This window comes from Lissotriton vulgaris, chromosome 9, assembly GCF_964263255.1.
Source record: "Lissotriton vulgaris chromosome 9, aLisVul1.2, whole genome shotgun sequence".
NCBI lineage: Eukaryota > Metazoa > Chordata > Amphibia > Caudata > Salamandridae > Lissotriton > Lissotriton vulgaris.
Genome location: NC_141697.1, coordinates 571217060 through 571233622, shown reverse-complemented (window position 1 = coordinate 571233622; position 16563 = coordinate 571217060). Strand labels below are relative to the sequence as shown.

Genomic DNA, 16563 nt, shown 5'->3' with positions numbered 1-16563 from the left:
CCATTTTACAGTCACTTCCCTATGTCCCTCCCACATTTATCACTAACATGAATTCCTGCGTATGTAGAATCTCTGCTGTTGGGGCGGAGAACTCCTCGCAGAAAAAGATAGTAGAGGTGGCGGCGGAAACTTTATGAACAGCATTTAGTGATACTTTTGTAGTACTATTGCACTATATAAGACATACTACATAATTCTGTTTTTTTAATAGACCCTGCGAGCATACCATAATAGTGACATTAATCATTGTTTTATTTTTTTAACCCCTTATTAAATTTCTACCAAAAATTAAGGGCCTTATTTATGAAAACTTCTGCAATGCTGCGTAAAAACAGCAATGCAACAGTTTTCACTGCGCCCTCCTTGTGGCATGATTGATGCGCCATATTTACTGTATGTTGCATCATGTTGCAAGGAATGACAGATACCTCAGTAATACTGACGTATCTGTCATTCGGCGCAAAACTGACGCATTGCTTGAGTTGTGACGGAAGCGTGACGCAGCCCAGCAATAAGGGGGAGGCTATGACTACAGCACTGCGTCAGTCTTACGCCTGCTGTGAGGCAGGCATAAGATATTGACACAATGCATCCTAGAAGTGGCGCATTTAAATCTTATAGATTTCAAGGCGACCACTTCTAGAGGCTTTTGGCCGGGAAACGCCCACCCTGCATACATTATACCTGGAACAGGTATAATGTGGCACAGGGGTTTAAAAAGTGACGAATCTGCCTAGATGCGTCACTTTGTAAATAGGGCTCAACATGGCCCATTTTTTACGCAACCGGTGAGTCACAAAAAGTGACGCACCAGCGGTGCGTAAGTGTCACAAGGCCTCATAAATGAGGCCCAAATTGTACATTTTTACTTCATATAATTGACGCATCTTACACAGTTAAGAGATACAAGATATATAGTTAAAATAAACAAGATAAAACATTTAATATAGAAAGGTTGACACACTTGTTAAGTTTTTCTGATATGTACATCTCAAGTTTTCCTTAGGACTACGTATCAGCTATGTTCTTTTTTCTGTGATATCTTTAAACATTCATGTGTTAAGAGCCTTTCTGTGTTTTTTTATGTTTTATAAGGAAAGTGGATTCTGTCCTGTTTGTCCCATCTCTTACTTTAACCTTAACAGAGACAATTTTTTTTGCTTTGCACTCTGTTTAAGGCTTTTCCTCTATTATTATTCTTCAGTTATTGTCTCCAGGTGCATAGTTTCAAAAATAATTTTCCACTGGGATGTATTTCCTCGCTGTCGAGGTATGGGCTGCTTTACTGTTTTCATGCTGTGTTTTCTGTGACTAGTATAGTACATGCTTTTGCTCATAAGCCATGAGACTCACTCTACATCTTGCTCATGCAACCAGTAAAAAAGTTCCTACCTATACTAACGTAAGCTACTTCAGCTGTCTATAACATTGAAAAACACCCACATGAGAGACAATAATTGAAGTATAACGATTGAGCAACTAACCCATCAAAAAGAGCTCTCAGCAAAAACGAATTGCTGTGTCATACCTAAAATAGTCGATGAATCCAAAGGGGATACTTTAAATATTTCATGAAAATTAAAAAACAAAACAGAAAGGATCCTTACACAAGAACATTGAGATATGCTACAATGACAGAAAGAATAGTATAACTTGTATATTCTTATGAGCTCATCTGTCTGTCTGTTGTCTCCTATTGTTTTAAGGGTGTTTAAGAATATTGCCTTTTCTTTCAGTCCAAAGAGCTGACACTGCAGAATGAGCACCTGAGCCGAACCTTGGAGTCGCTTCGCCAACGGTCCCAGGTGGGCACTGACATCCGGGTGAGGGACCTGGAAATGGAAAATCAGGTATTACATGATACCATGGCAGAGAGCAGTGTCCGCACCAGCAAGTTGGAATATGAGAGGACACAGTTGCAGAGAGAAATTGAGGAGTTGAAGGAGAAAACAGCACAAGCAGAGCAGGCTGAACAGGCTGTCCAGCATCTAGAAAGCCAAAACAAGCTGCTGCAGAAGAAGACCCTTGAGCAGGAGGTGGCTTTCAAAAAAGCAAGCTTTCTGGAGCAAAGAGTTCTCGAGCTTGAGGGGAAGAACACTAGTTTACAGCATACAGTAGAAAATCTGAAACGAGTTGCTAATCAGCTGGAGGTCACAGAAAAGGAGAACATCCAACTTGAAGAAGAGTATCTTCTTCTGCAAAAGATGATGGAGCAGCAAAAGCTGGAAAATGTTTTGTTGAGGCAGCTTGAGGAAGAGAACCAGGAGCTGGAGAAGGAAAGGGAGAGCCTGAAGAGGAGCCTAGAGGTACTCAGGACTGCAGCAAAGAAGGGTGAGCAGAGGGAACTGAGCCTGCAGGCTGTCCAAGCCGAGAGCCAGAGAATGCAAAAGCAGCTCGAGAGTAACCGCAGGAAAGCAGAAGAGGCTGAAGCAGAGCTACAGGAAGCAGAGGATGAAATTCAGTGTCTTCAGAAAGGCCTTGAAGAGCAGAAGAACTTTGTTCAGCGCCTGGAGCAGGAGAGGGAAACCCTGGAGCTGCGGCTGAGCCAGGCAGAGAAGGACAGAAAGCAACAGGAGAAGGAGAGCCGTCGCCTCCGACAGCAAGCTGAGGCCAAAGAGGCCGCTTTGGAGGAGCAAAACGTGAAGCTTACCTCCTTGGAGCAGCAGAACAGGCTTCTAAATGCGGAGGTTGAGCGGCATAAAGAAGGTTGTACCCAACTCAAGGAGCTCCTGCAGGACAATCGTGAGCTGAAACAACAGGTCTCCTCGGACCGCAAGACTTTGGCTGCCTTACAGGAGGTGAGTCAATGCTTTGGGCATTATTTCATGGTTCAGCATCTTTGACCAGTGCTAAATATCACTAAATATCTGCTAGTATGTCAGGGCAGATAACTAAGGTTGGCAGGGTGCATAAAAACAGGAATGCTGTAGAGGAGAATGATGCTGGAACACTCAGGGAGTTATCTCTCAGGTTCTTCAAGTGATAGATCATGCAAGGAGCAGTCAAGCTCTGGGTGAGTGGTAGTACAGCGCAGAAGCTCCTTCTGTTAGTGGGGTGAAGAGAAATGTGCACAGGCACATGCTGATAGGGAGTTGTAGGAATAGTGCATGAGTTCTGGTTGCTAAGACGATGTAAAGAATAGGGAAGAAACACAAGCCCTTGGGGAATTCTATGGAATAGTGCAGGAGAGTTGACTATCAGGAGCTGTAGCCAATTTTGAAGAATTGTTTTCTTTTGAGAACTATGGTCTGAAAAAATAATATTTTCTTATGTATAAAGTGCTTCATACAGTAATTCATGCTGTGTCTAAGTACTTTAGGTTCTTACTATTACCCAGTGTAATATTATTTGGTACTCAATGTATCTACCTTCAAAGGACAAAGGCTGAGTTGGCCTTTGAATGATTGAAATTCTTGACTTGCCAGTCACAACACATGTCAGCATCAACTGCCCACCATCAATGAGGCATCACAGAAAAGAGCAGGAAGAAACACCAATTCTGGGTTAATCAGGGCAGATGGTCTCCTTGTAATCTTCTAGTGCACAATGTTTGTTAGTACAGTGTTACTGAGAAAGGAGTCTCAGTGCTAATTTGAAATAGGAAGAGCCATTCATACCTTGCACATACTGGCGCTAACTGGTCTGAAAAGGAGATGGGGTCTCACTCTTGAAGTAAACCTTTGGCTACAAAAGCCTGAACCTTTGACTCCTGTGCTCACTTACATCTAGTTTGATGTAAATATGCATATGTGTGCACCACGTCTACACTCGGCTTTTTAAAAATGAATTTTCAGATTACTTCATCATTCAAGATGGGCAAAAAAAACATTGCTATAATTATTTACACTATGAAGTTAGAAAATAAGAAAACACTGTTGACTCCTCTAGATGAATGTGAAGCATTGATTCTTTTAACCATAAAAGGCAACTGAACTACACAGGATGAGGAACAGACTTTATATACACAATTCTCTCATATTATGTGTAAATTAGCACTAAGTTTTATACAAATTTATGGTTGAATAGTAACTCTAGTTGCAAGCTTTGGATGTAATTTGAATGGAGTTGGTTACAATAGTACTGTTAACATATAACCTACCTCACACGATCAGATCATTTTGTTTTGATTATTGGTAAATTCCCATGTTGACTTAGTTGGTACTTTGATGTCTATGCACTAGAACTCTTTTATGGGAGCTGTTTTTCATCAAAGCCTCTCCTCCCTCCTTTCTGTGATAGAACTGGGACCTTTAAGTGGCTTCTCTCAATTATCTTCTACACACCACAATAATTTTTCATTTTCTGACAGTCCTACCTCACATTCCTTTGTACCAAGCAGGGAAATTCTCTGTACCCTGCTACTTTTGAAATCCTGCCATTCCACCTGAGGAATATCATTTTTTAAACTCTCTTTATTGAGGTTTTTACACAGCTTAGCACGGTTACATTTGAACAGGCTACATAATAGTTACATCTTTGGTAGTCAGTGAATCCGGTTACATATTCTACTCCACAATAGGCAGCACAGTACAGGTATCGAGTCAGGGTGGCGTGGCATTGTAGTGGCCCCTTGCAGGGACTTGTGGTGGAGCCCACTGACCATGTGGAGCAGGGATTTGGCTTGTGGCGTTTGGGACTCAGCAAACACAACAAGATGATGGAAGGAGTGCTGAAACATTTCAACAACCAAACGAAGCCCATCAGCAACGTGAATAAACATGTACACAAAGATAAATACACCACTGACCAATACACAACATGCAGTCCATGAAGTAATTGCATCAAAACCATCACTGGGAGTTTATTGTTTGATTTGTGTTTGGTTTGTCACAATGGGATTGTACATTAGTCACAGTTTAGCGTGGGGTTTATTTTAAGTATGGCGCCACAATACATTAATTTATCACTGTGCATTTTTCTATTTTTGTAAACATAAAATGTTGGTTTAAAGTGGGCACGCATTTAGTGGTGAAGATGGTTGCACTTTGACTTGGTGATGGTTTTAATGCAATTACTACATGGAATGCATATTATGTATAAGTCAATGGTGCAGTTATGTTTGTGTACATGTTTATTCAAGTTGCTAATGGGCTTCTTTTATACTACAGCTACCCATGACGAAAGGCTTTGTGCCCAAATTGCATTGGGTGAATGAATGACTGTTCAAATATCCAGGATGTAAAGTGATTTCTAACATGTTGCAGGATAAGGCCTGGATGGGCATTTCTTCAGCATTAAATGTATGGAATCATGCTGCCTCTCTGTGAACTTTGTAGCATTTGGAAATAAAATGGATCGCTTTGGATTACTTGGAGAAAAATTGGATTCATTGGTTAATTCTTGTCGGCTTATGCCTATATAGAAGTGCAACTTGAATCTGGTGGCTTTTGAGGATGCCATCAATTTTCCTTAACCAAAATTCCCTGCCAAAGTGAAACATTGGTTGCAAAAATTATTTTCTTACATATCTGTGGCAGAGAATTACATAATGCCTGGGAATAGCAAAAGTCCCACCACCCAAGGTTTCCACACGTCTGCTCAAAAAATCCTCACCACTGTATGGGTGGGCCTATTGTAATTGACAGGAACCGTACAAATTGGTGATCATGTGAAGTCAGTGTAGTCTAAATGTTTTCTTTACAGGGTCTAATTTTTGATTTTTCCCGCCACATGAAGTAGGCCCGCAGACACACATGGGGTACTATTTTTTAAAATAGTTAGTCTGGGAACATTGGATGGTAGGGCTTGTATGATTTCCCTGAAGTTATTGAATGATGTGTCACGGAAAAGTGAAGAAAATTAGTTTTTTCTGTACCCATACTTTGAAATTTGTGGGAAATTCTGTATGATACTGATTCTTAGAATTTATGCAAGAGACATTGCTGTGGATTTCCCATATCCTGTACATTTCAGGAATGTCTAGGTTTTGTTAGGATTCCCTGAGTTCCAGCCAACATTCTGCCCAAATACAGCAGAATTCCCTAATGGCATCTCCCTTATCAAAAGCATTACTCAGTGTAAAGAGCGTAGATTCCTGTCCAAGCCCATGGAAAACCCATCCATGTGTTTAATCCCACATATTTTTCCATTTACTCTTGGGTCGATATCTACAACCAAAAGACAAGTAACCTAAACGAGCTTTTCACTTGTAGCTGCGTTCCAGATTTCCAAAATGCACTGACCCAGTTTATTCCTTATGAGAACCATGAACCCCTAGAAAACCTATATATGTCTGTTAAGCCCACGCTCAGAAGACGTGGAGAAACAAAATTCGGGTTAAGTCTTGGCAGGAATGTGTTCTTGCGTGAGGGCGAGCGGAGGAAATTACCATGTTTTAGAAAAAATGCCAACAATCGGACAAACTTCATGTTCAGCGCATTCTCCTGGCCGACAAATCGGGGTATGGGAGGTGTTCCACCCCATAATAGAAGCCTAAAGAGGTGTACATTTTAAACAATATTTGATTGTGGTACGTTTCCATACAGCCCAGGATGACAACTGTGACCAAAAGAGAGGTACCCTGAGTGAACAGTTTCCTAGCTATCGTAACGGAAAGTTTCAATTCTATTAATAACACAGAGGCAAGGATTAGGCTGTTCTTCCTTCATTTATTTAGCACCAGCAGCTATTAACACTACACAATGCAACAGTAAAACAACATTTCCAATGATTCAACAGGAAATAACAGAAAAACATTCCATCTAACAGGGAGCATGCCCCTCAAGACCCCGCACCACAGCTCTATCCTCCTCTTTCTATGTGCAAAACCACCTCCATCGTCCAAAATTCACTCCTGTTTCAATGAGTTCGTCCCTGACATACAAGGCACAGCATAAGTCCTCACTTCGAGAGAGAGGAACGGACAATGAGCATAATAAGTCTGTCAAAAAATACATTCATAAACCACAATGTATGTATACTCTAACATTGAAATGGCTCAAAACACATGAGACAATACTTAACTCTAATGAAGGGAGGGTAGTGCGTCACCCTGTTGCGCTAAATAGGGTAGGACTAATCCTTGCCACCGTGTCCTTAATAGAATTTAAACATTCTGTTACGATAACTAAGACATTTTCTATTCTATGTTTGGACCCGGAGGCGAAGATTAGGCTAGTTTAAAGCTTGTCCACCACCAAAGACGCCATATTAGGAACAGGCTTGAAGTAAAATCTCTAAAACATAGAGTCTGAAGACCAATCTGCCACATTGAGGATATCCTCTACACGTGCTCCAAGGGCGAATACTTTGTAGGCCATGGCGCCTCAAACTGAATGAGCTTCAAACTTGGAAATATCAATGCCAACTTCCTGAATGTCCCATCTAAACTACCTGGAAATAGTGGGAAAAAATACCGCTCTATGCAGTTTGGTAAGGGCAATGAGCAAGTACTGTTCCCCATGTTGACAGAGGTCTGATGTCACAGATTCAAAGGCCTTAATTGCCTTTACCTCACACAACTTTGGAACCTGTGGAAAAATGGGGTATGACACAATACTAGAATTACATTTGGTTCACCTAGAAACATGAAAAGTCACTCCATTCCAAGTAAATACTCTACCTGTATGGTCCAGAGCCTGAACATCAAATACTCTGCGGCATGACACCTAGCAAATCTAGGTAGCTAGTTTCTCCAACAGTTGTTTCTGCGATATGTATTTATTCACAGGCCATGATTTAAAACGACGTAAAAGCTTATATACCAAGGAATGCTTACCTACTGGACAGCCGTCCATCAGCTCATGACCAACTGAAATAGCTTACCTAAAATTATTGATGGACCTGTAAGCTAAACCCTCAGAAGCTAAAGAGGCTAGGAAATTCAGTCTGTGGACAATGTCGTACCCCACTGGATCCACTTGCCATTGGTGGCTCCAATCCAACCATGGAGACCAGGTTGTTAGTTCACTATGGGCCCGATGTAGGTAATTTTGAAAGTCCGAAGTCGTAATACCAAATTTTACCAATTCGGTATTAAGAAATCGGTATTTCAGATGTAGGTAAGAATTTGGTATTTTTTACCGTATCCTTAATATTATTTATTACCGAATCGGTAATTGCGATTGGTAATAAGGAATACCTACCCATTCATTCCTATGGGCTTGGAGGCCCATAGGAAGGAATGTGAAGACATTCAGTATTACTGATTCGGTATCACCGAATCAGTAATACCGGGAGGTATTTCAAGGGTGCCAGGGTGTCCAAAGGACACCCTTTTGCACCCCTGAAATGTGGATGTGTGCACATGTGGCACACATGCATGCCCTAAGGGCATGGATGTCTGCCACATGGCACTTCTAAAAAAGCAAGATAGTGCTTTTTTAAAGGAATTCAGTAATTACCATTAGTTTGAAGTTGGTGTTAATTACCGATTCCTTAAGACACAAAAGCACTCTTTTATGTGCTTTCTACATTGCATTTAAGAAATTGGCATTACCGATTCCTTAAATGTAAGGCCAATAAGGAATCGGTATTAAGGAATCGGTATTTACCGATTCCTTATTACCGTTTCCTTCGCTACATCCGGAATGGCTAAATACCGGTCGGTAACTGTGAAATTTACAGAATTTCACTGTTGCTGACCAGTATTTGGCCACCTACATCAGGCCCATAATCTCTTATTTGTGCTATCCTCCCAAGCCGTGGAGAGAAAGGTTGCAGCTTCTCGTGAAATCCCCGGGACCGTCCAACATTCCAGGTAATTCTGCAAAGGGTGGGTGTGTTGCTGGATGACACCGGTATTAATGGGCACTTAGCACATAACTGCTGCTAATTAAGAGGCATTCCTTTGAAAGAGTGTCAGCAAACACCGCCCCAGCAGCGTGGACTCCCTGACACTCTGCTCTATGAAGGCCGGGAGATCCACAACAAAGCAGTAAATGGTCTTTTAAAGACCTGCAAAGTACTGGAGTGCAGCTGTGTGTGTGTCCAGGAAGCTGTCTCTGCCCAGGCTGAAACACACGCGGGGTGAGGGAACAGAGGGTGACAGACAGATGGAGACAGACAGAGGGAGATAGAAGGAGGAAGACAGAGGGAGGGAGACAGAGGGAGGGAGACAGAGAGGGGGAGAGAGAGGGAGAGAGGGGGGAGAGAGGGAGGGAGACAGGGACCGAGATGGAGGGAGACGGAGAGAGAGACAGAGGGCGACAGACAGAGAGAAAGGGAGACATTGAGAGGGAAACAGAGGGAGGAAGACAGAGGGAGGTAGACAGAGGGAGGTAGACAGACAGAGAGGGACAGATGGAGGTAGACAGACAGAGGGAGACAGACGGAGACAGACAGAGGGAGACAGAGGGAGGGAGGCAGTGGGAGACATTCATGGGAAACAGAGGGAAGGAGACAGAGGGAGACAGAGAGAGGGAGACAGAGAGAGGGAGACAGACAGAGGGAGACAGACAGAGGGAGACAAAGAAGGAGATAGAGGGAGGGAGACAGACAAAGGAAGACAGAGGGAGAGGGTGACAGAGGGAGAGAGAGAGAGAGAGAGAGAGAGGGAGAGAGAGAGGGAGAAGGAGGGAGGGTAAGAGAGGGAGGGAGACTGAGGAACGGAGACAGAGGGAGGGAGACAGACAGAGGGAGAGGGAGAGGGGGAGAGGGAGAGGGAGGGAGGGTGACAGAGGGAGAGAGACTGAGGAACGGAGACAGAAGGAGGGAGACAGAGGGACAGAAACAGAGGAAGACAGAGCGGAGACAGGGGGAGACAGACAGAGGGAGGAGGGCGACAGGGAGCGAGACAGGGAGCAAGACAGACAGAGAGAGACAGAGGGAGGGAGACAGATGGAGACAGACAGAGGGAGACAGAGGGAGAGAGAGGGAGGGAGACAGAGAGAGGGAGACAGTTAGAGAGGGAGAGAGAGGGAGACAGACAGAGTGAGTGAGAACCCCCTTAGGGGGTTCGGGATCGCTCGCTACGATCGCTCGCTACACTGCCTTACTGTGTCCCAAAATGATGCATCTCCAAAAAGTGTGCCACCAACATGAAAAGTTTGGAAAGCTGTGCTGTAGAACCTGAAACACCTTGGGATTGAGCTTCCGTAGATTGGCGTCCTGCCAGTGCCAGGAGTGCCAATCTGCCACCTGATAGGATGTCCCCGGAAGGTGTTCCGCCAAGACTGAGGTGTGATCCGCTAGACAGTAGTTCCACATGGCTGGGTCCAGGTCTGAAGGGGCTTTGGATCTCATTCCCTCTAAGTTATTGATGTACCGGACTGCCGCTACATTGTCCGTTTTCAGAAGGACACAACACTGAACCTTGTCCTTGGTCCAACATTTCACCGCAAAGGAACCCACCATCAATTCTAAACAATGGGTATGGAGGGATTTTTCTGAGCGGACCGTTTTCTTCTGGTCGAGGAATTTCTCCCCCCCCACGCTCCCCTCCCCCAACACGAGGAGCTGGTATCCGTCTCTATTACGAGATTGGGTTGGGAGCCGAATATAACTCGCCCTTTCTACACTTCCATGTGGGCGATCCGCCATTGTAACTCCTCCTTTGCCTCTTCGGAGAGAGGATCCAATTGGCAATAAGTGAGACCCTGCCATAGGCTGGAAATCTTGAGACATTGTAACGCCGATAATATAGAGGACCCGAAAATATGGCATGTGTTGATGAGGACAGTAACCCCACTATGTGGGCAATCTGTCGAAGGGAAATTACCTGCTTGCCCACCGTTTGCTTTAATTCATGTCTGATCTTCACAAGTTTCCGCAAAGGGATACATAGAGTGGTCTTCACCAAATCCACAAAAAACCCCTGGAATTGAATCGAACGAATCGGGGTCAGGGAAGATTTCCGCTCATTGATCACGAACCCCGTGGATTCTAGGAGACTGATAGTCGTCTGTAGGTGAAGGGACAGACGGGCCGGACACTGGTCCATAATCAGAATGTCATTCAGGTATATTATCAACGGGAGACCTCAAGACTGTTAGTGTTCTACCACCAATCTCAACTCCTTGGTGAAGCATCAAGGAGCTAAAGATAAGACGAAAGGAAGGCAAGTGAACTCGAAAACCCGGGAGTTCCACTGGAACTACAGAAAACGCCTGTGAGGTGTAAAGAGGGGGATCGTGAGGTAGGCATCCTTCTGATCCAAGCAAACCATACAGTTGTTGGGTTGCAATAAATCCCTGAGAAGATGGATGCCCTCCATCTTGAAGTGGTGGTAAACCAGCCGCTCGTTAAATTCCTTCAAATTGATGATGGGTCTTTGGCCTCTGTCAGCCTTCTCCACTAGGAAAAGGCTGCTGAAGAACCCCCGAGGGTGTAAGGACGTCAGTACAATGGCACCCTTCGCTAAGAGTTGAATGATCTCCAGTTCCACCAAGGTCGCTTGACTGTGGGAAGAAAAAAGGGGTTTAGGTTTGCGCAGTTGATGGGGGGACAAATAGAATTCTATATAGAAGCCCCGTATGGTCTGAAGAACCCATGCATGCAATGTGAGGTTTTCCCACCTGTGAAAGAATTCTGCCAACCTCCCTCCAAGTTATGCTCCTTCGGGAGAACCTACCCTCACCTGTAGTGTTGTTATAGGGCCCATTGCCCCTGGAAGCTCCTCTGGAACCCCACTGTCAGGGGTTCCAGAGTGCCCCCTAGCACGACCAGCGCTGACAAAAACATGAGGGCTAAGAATTTGTTTAAATGAGGACTGTACTGTATAAAGCGAATTGAAAGTATTCATACATTTTCCTAGTTTGTGACTAAAGGGCCCACCAAAGAGGTTCCCTTCCGCAGTGGGGCCTTCCTTGGAGCTAGCTAATTCCCCCAACTTCGGATCAATCTTTATTAAAAGAGACATGCATCTCTCCGTTGGTAGGGCACAATTAGCATTCCCCGGAAAAATCAGCACACGTTGGGCCCAACCTGAGAGAGCCTTGGGAGAGATTAGGGTGCCTGATGCCCAGGCATCTTCAGTCATGTCCAGTATTTTATACAAGGGGCCTGCTACATCTAGCAACTTATCCTGGCATGATCACCAGGAACTTTCTATCCCCTTTTTGTGTTCCCTTACAAATTTCGCTAGAAAGGTCGACACTTTTGAGTCAATCTCTGGAGTGAAGGCGGGCGAGGACACTCCTTCCACAGGCGATTGCGCACCTCCTTGTCCAGTGGCTTGCGCAAACTGGCTGCCACATAGGAAACCATTTTCGGGGCAGGTGACCAGTCCGCTGAGCATGGATGTACCAACTCATCTGGATCCAGAAAGTATGGGTCTTGGGAGGAGCTTCCCCAATCGAGCCCGTAGGCCGCCTAGATCTGGATCGGTCTGATTCTCCATCCGAAGTATTTGATGAGTCATCCCTGTCCCGAGGCGCGGGTGGAGGGGGGAAGGGGAGAAGGTCCCTGAGATGCCAGGTGTTGGATTTAAATCATCCCACAGCGAGGGTTGGGACTCGATAAAGGCCTTTTTAGGTCTTGGCCTATTCCATTCAGCAGGAATGAATAGGACGAGTCTATAGCAGTGAAACCAAGAAGTTAAACTATGCTCTCCCAAAGCGGATTTCTCAGAGTGCATGTGCTCTCGTGCACGAGCTTTTGTCCGAGCCTTCTGCCTATCAGCCTCCCTCCCACCTCCCCCCTAATTGCTTTAACTTTCACGGCCTCGAGGCCGTGAGCTACTTCAAAGAGATCCGCTCCCGCCCCCTGCTTCACTCTTTCACTTTAAGATGCACAAACGCCACGTCTTTTTATAAGCCCATAGATTTGGTTGTTACGTTCTTTCTTGTTGTAATGTTTGTGCTCAGTGAGGCATTTTCACACAATTGAACAAAAAACTTTGAACTTAAACACACTTTAAGACGCACAAACGCCACATCTTTTTATAAGCCCATAGATTTGGTTGTTACGTTCTTTCTTGTTTTAATGTTCGTGCTCAGTGAAGAATTTTCACCCAATTGAACAAAAAACTGTGAACTTAAACACCAAGCCAAATTAATAGTTTCTTACATTTTGTCACCAACCACAAACTGGTTTTAATAGTTTCTTACATTTTGTCACCAACCACAAACTGGTTTATCTTATCTCGAATTAGCGCTGGCTCGCTCCCGGCCTCTGTTTGCTTCTCGAATTAGCGCTGGCTCGCTCCCGGCCTCTGTTTGCTTCTCCAATTAGCGCTGGCTCGCTCCCGGCCTCTGTTTGCTCTGAGTAATACTTGTGTTTTAAACACAGTCTGTAATGTATTCATCCCCGATGTGCCACTCACGGGGGTGCGCGCCAGGCTTTAAATGCCTCGCAGAGCCGAGACACACATTTAAAAGCCCTCAAGAGCTGATAGCAGCAGCCCACACACAACATGAGTGTGTCTATATTTGCACTCTTTCATCCACCTGTTTGCGGTTTGATCTGCATTGCAGTATTGTCGTGGTCAGCTCTCAAAATAACTTAAGTCCAATGATTGTTTTTTTATTTTGATAAAATATTTCTATTATGCTTTTACCTACAGTGTGTTGTAAATGTACTTAGACAACATGCACAGTGTGAATAGCAGGAAGTCAACCCCTCCCCCGCCTCACTTATCGTGAGAACAGTTTTGTGCCCAGCCGTTCAAAGGAAAGGTGTTGTCTCATTTCCTATAGCATGATGTATTTAGAAACTTGATTTCTGAAGTCTGAGACGGAAATACTTTTTCTAGGGCGACATCTTGTACATTGGATTCTTTCTTAGCACTTTGCAAGCAGACAGCAGCTGTCGCACATCGCGCTACAAACGGTTCTGATCTAAAGACATGGTAGCTTGAGAGGGTGAACTATACAGTAATCATGCTTGATCGCATCGGTGAATGCCTCACGCACAGTGCAGCAGCTCTCTGAATGCGGTTTTCCTATTCACTATTAATCTTGTTTGTTGTTGGTAATATCGTTATTTGAAGTTATCTGTTTTTTACTTTGGAATTCTTTGTGTGTCTAATTTGCTCCCATACAACGGTTCCCGAGTGTGAGAAGGGAAAGCTTGTAATAGACACACACCTAGCAAGAATACGATCCTCTCTGCAGTTCGGCTTCATCTGTATGTTTTACAGAGAAATGAAAACTTAATAAACACTCCTCGTAATGTCGGTCGGGTGTACGATATTTAGGAATAGACACACACGCGAATTTCCAGAAGTTCACGAGACCTCGATGAGGTCTCGTGAAAGCGCTTCTATCCGCCCGAGCCGCATCGGGAGCAGCAGCCTTTGATGTGCCGGCCGGCCATGCAGTGAATAATTAGGGGAGGAGAAATGCCATCTGTTGCTTTGCGCTCTGCCTCAGGCCGGCATTTCTCCTCCCCTAATTATTCACTGCATGGCCGGCCGGCACATCAAAGGCTGCTGCTCCCCATGCGTCTCGCCACCCTTCCTCCCTTGTTGATCTTTGCCTGCTGGTTTATTTTGCAGACCGGATTTGTAGAAGACTGGGCAGGGTTGGAAATCACCCAATATGTGCCAGTACAGCACACGAACAAAAATAATAAATTCCGATCATACTTCCTTACAGATGTTTTTCACGCTCGCACACCTAAAAAGCGAACACTTTTTGTTTTTTGTTTTTTTAAATCCTCGCAGGAGACGGGGTGCATACATTTTTACTCTGGATCTTAAGTAGTTAGACCGTCCAGTTCTTCTTTTCCGTTTGAATTTAATCCAGAATAAGTGTGTATATATATGCCACAATACTACATTTAACTTGACTATGTGACTTTTCATTTCCCATTTATTCGTTCTCTTCTCTTTCTCTGTTCTTCTTTTCTCTCTGTTTTCCCCCTTCCGCTTTCTTGTTTGTGCCTTTCTGCCCCCTGTTAGACTCGTTTTTTGTTCCCTTCTGCCCTCTGTAAGACTCGTTTTTTGTGCCTTTCTGCCCTCTGCATCACCACATCATCACTCAGCGCTACCCCAGCATCACTCAGCACCACCACATTATCACTCAGCACCACCACATTATTACTCAGCACCACCACATTATCACTCAGCACCACATTATCACTCAGCACCACATTATCACCCAGCACCACATTATCACTCAGCACCACCACATTATCATTCAGCACCACCACAGCACCACTCAGCACCACCACAGCACCACCCAGCACCACCCAGCACCACTCAGCACGACCACATCACTCAGCAGCACCACTCAGCACCACCACAGCACTACTCAGCACCACCACATTATCATTCTGCACCACCACAGCACCACTTGGCACCACCACAGCACCACTCGGCACCACCACAGCATCACTCAGCACCACTACAGCACCTCCACAGCACCACTCAGCACCACCTCATTAACACTCAGCACCACCACATTATCACTCAGCACCACCACATTATCACTCAGCACCACCACATTATCACTCAGCACCACCACAGCACTACCACAGCACCACTCAGCACCACCACAGCACCACTCAGCACCACCACAGCATCACTCAGCACCACTCAGCATCACCACAGCGCCACTCAGCACCATCACAGCACCACTCAGCTCAGCCACTGCACCACTCCGCACCACCACAGCACCACCACAGCACCACACAGCACCACCACAGCACCACTCAGCGTAACCACAGCATTACTCAGCGCAACCACAGCGTCACTCAGCTCAACCACAGCATCATTCAGCTCAACCACAGCATCACTCAGCACCACCACAGCACCTCTCAGCACCACCACATTATCACTCAGCACCACCACAGCACCACTCAGCGTAACCACAGCATTACTCAGCGCAACCACAGCGTCACTCAGCTCAACCACAGCATCATTCAGCTCAACCACAGCATCACTCAGCACCACCACAGCACCTCTCAGCACCACCACATTATCACTATGCACTACCACAGCACCACTCAGCAACACTCAGCACCACTACAGGACCACTCAGCACCACCTCATTAACACTCAGCACCACCACATTATCACTCAGCACCACCACATTATCACTCAGCACCACCACATTATCACTCAGCACCACCACATTATCACTCAACACCACCACATTATCACTCAGCACCACCACAGCACTACCACAGCACCACTCAGCACCACCACAGCACCACTCAGCACCACCACAGCACCACTCAGCACCACTCAGCATCACCACAGCGCCACTCAGCACCATCACAGCACCACTCTGCGAAACCACAGCATCACTCAGCGCAACCACAGCATCACTCAGCGCAACCACAGCATCACTCAGCGCAACCACAGCATCACTCAGCGCAACCACAGCACCACCACAGCATCACCACAGCACCACCACAGAATCGCCTCAGCATCACCTCAGCATCACCACAGCACCACCACAGCACCACTCAGCGCAACCACAGCATCACTCAGCGCAACCACAGCACCACCACAGCATCACCACAGCACCACCACAGAATCGCCTCAGCATCACCTCAGCACCACCACAGCACCACCACAGCACCACCACAGAACCACTCAGCACCACCACAGCACCACTCAGCACCACCACAGCACCACTCAGCGCAACCACAGTACCACTCAGCGTAACCACAGCATCACTCAGCGCAACCAAAGCATCACTCAGTGCAACCACAGCACCACTCAGCACCACCACAGCA

General features: G+C 45.5%; 1 protein-coding gene across 1 annotated transcript in view; it reads left to right on the top strand.

Annotated features, from left to right (window-relative positions):
• The window catches only part of LOC147691849 (uncharacterized), a 323118-nt gene that overhangs the window by 187738 nt on the left and 118817 nt on the right, over positions 1–16563 (top strand). Inside the window, exon 15 of the mRNA XM_086938124.1 lies at positions 1737–2798. Within this exon, the coding sequence (XP_086794250.1) occupies positions 1737–2798 (1062 nt within the window). The remainder of the gene's footprint in view (positions 1–1736; positions 2799–16563) is intronic.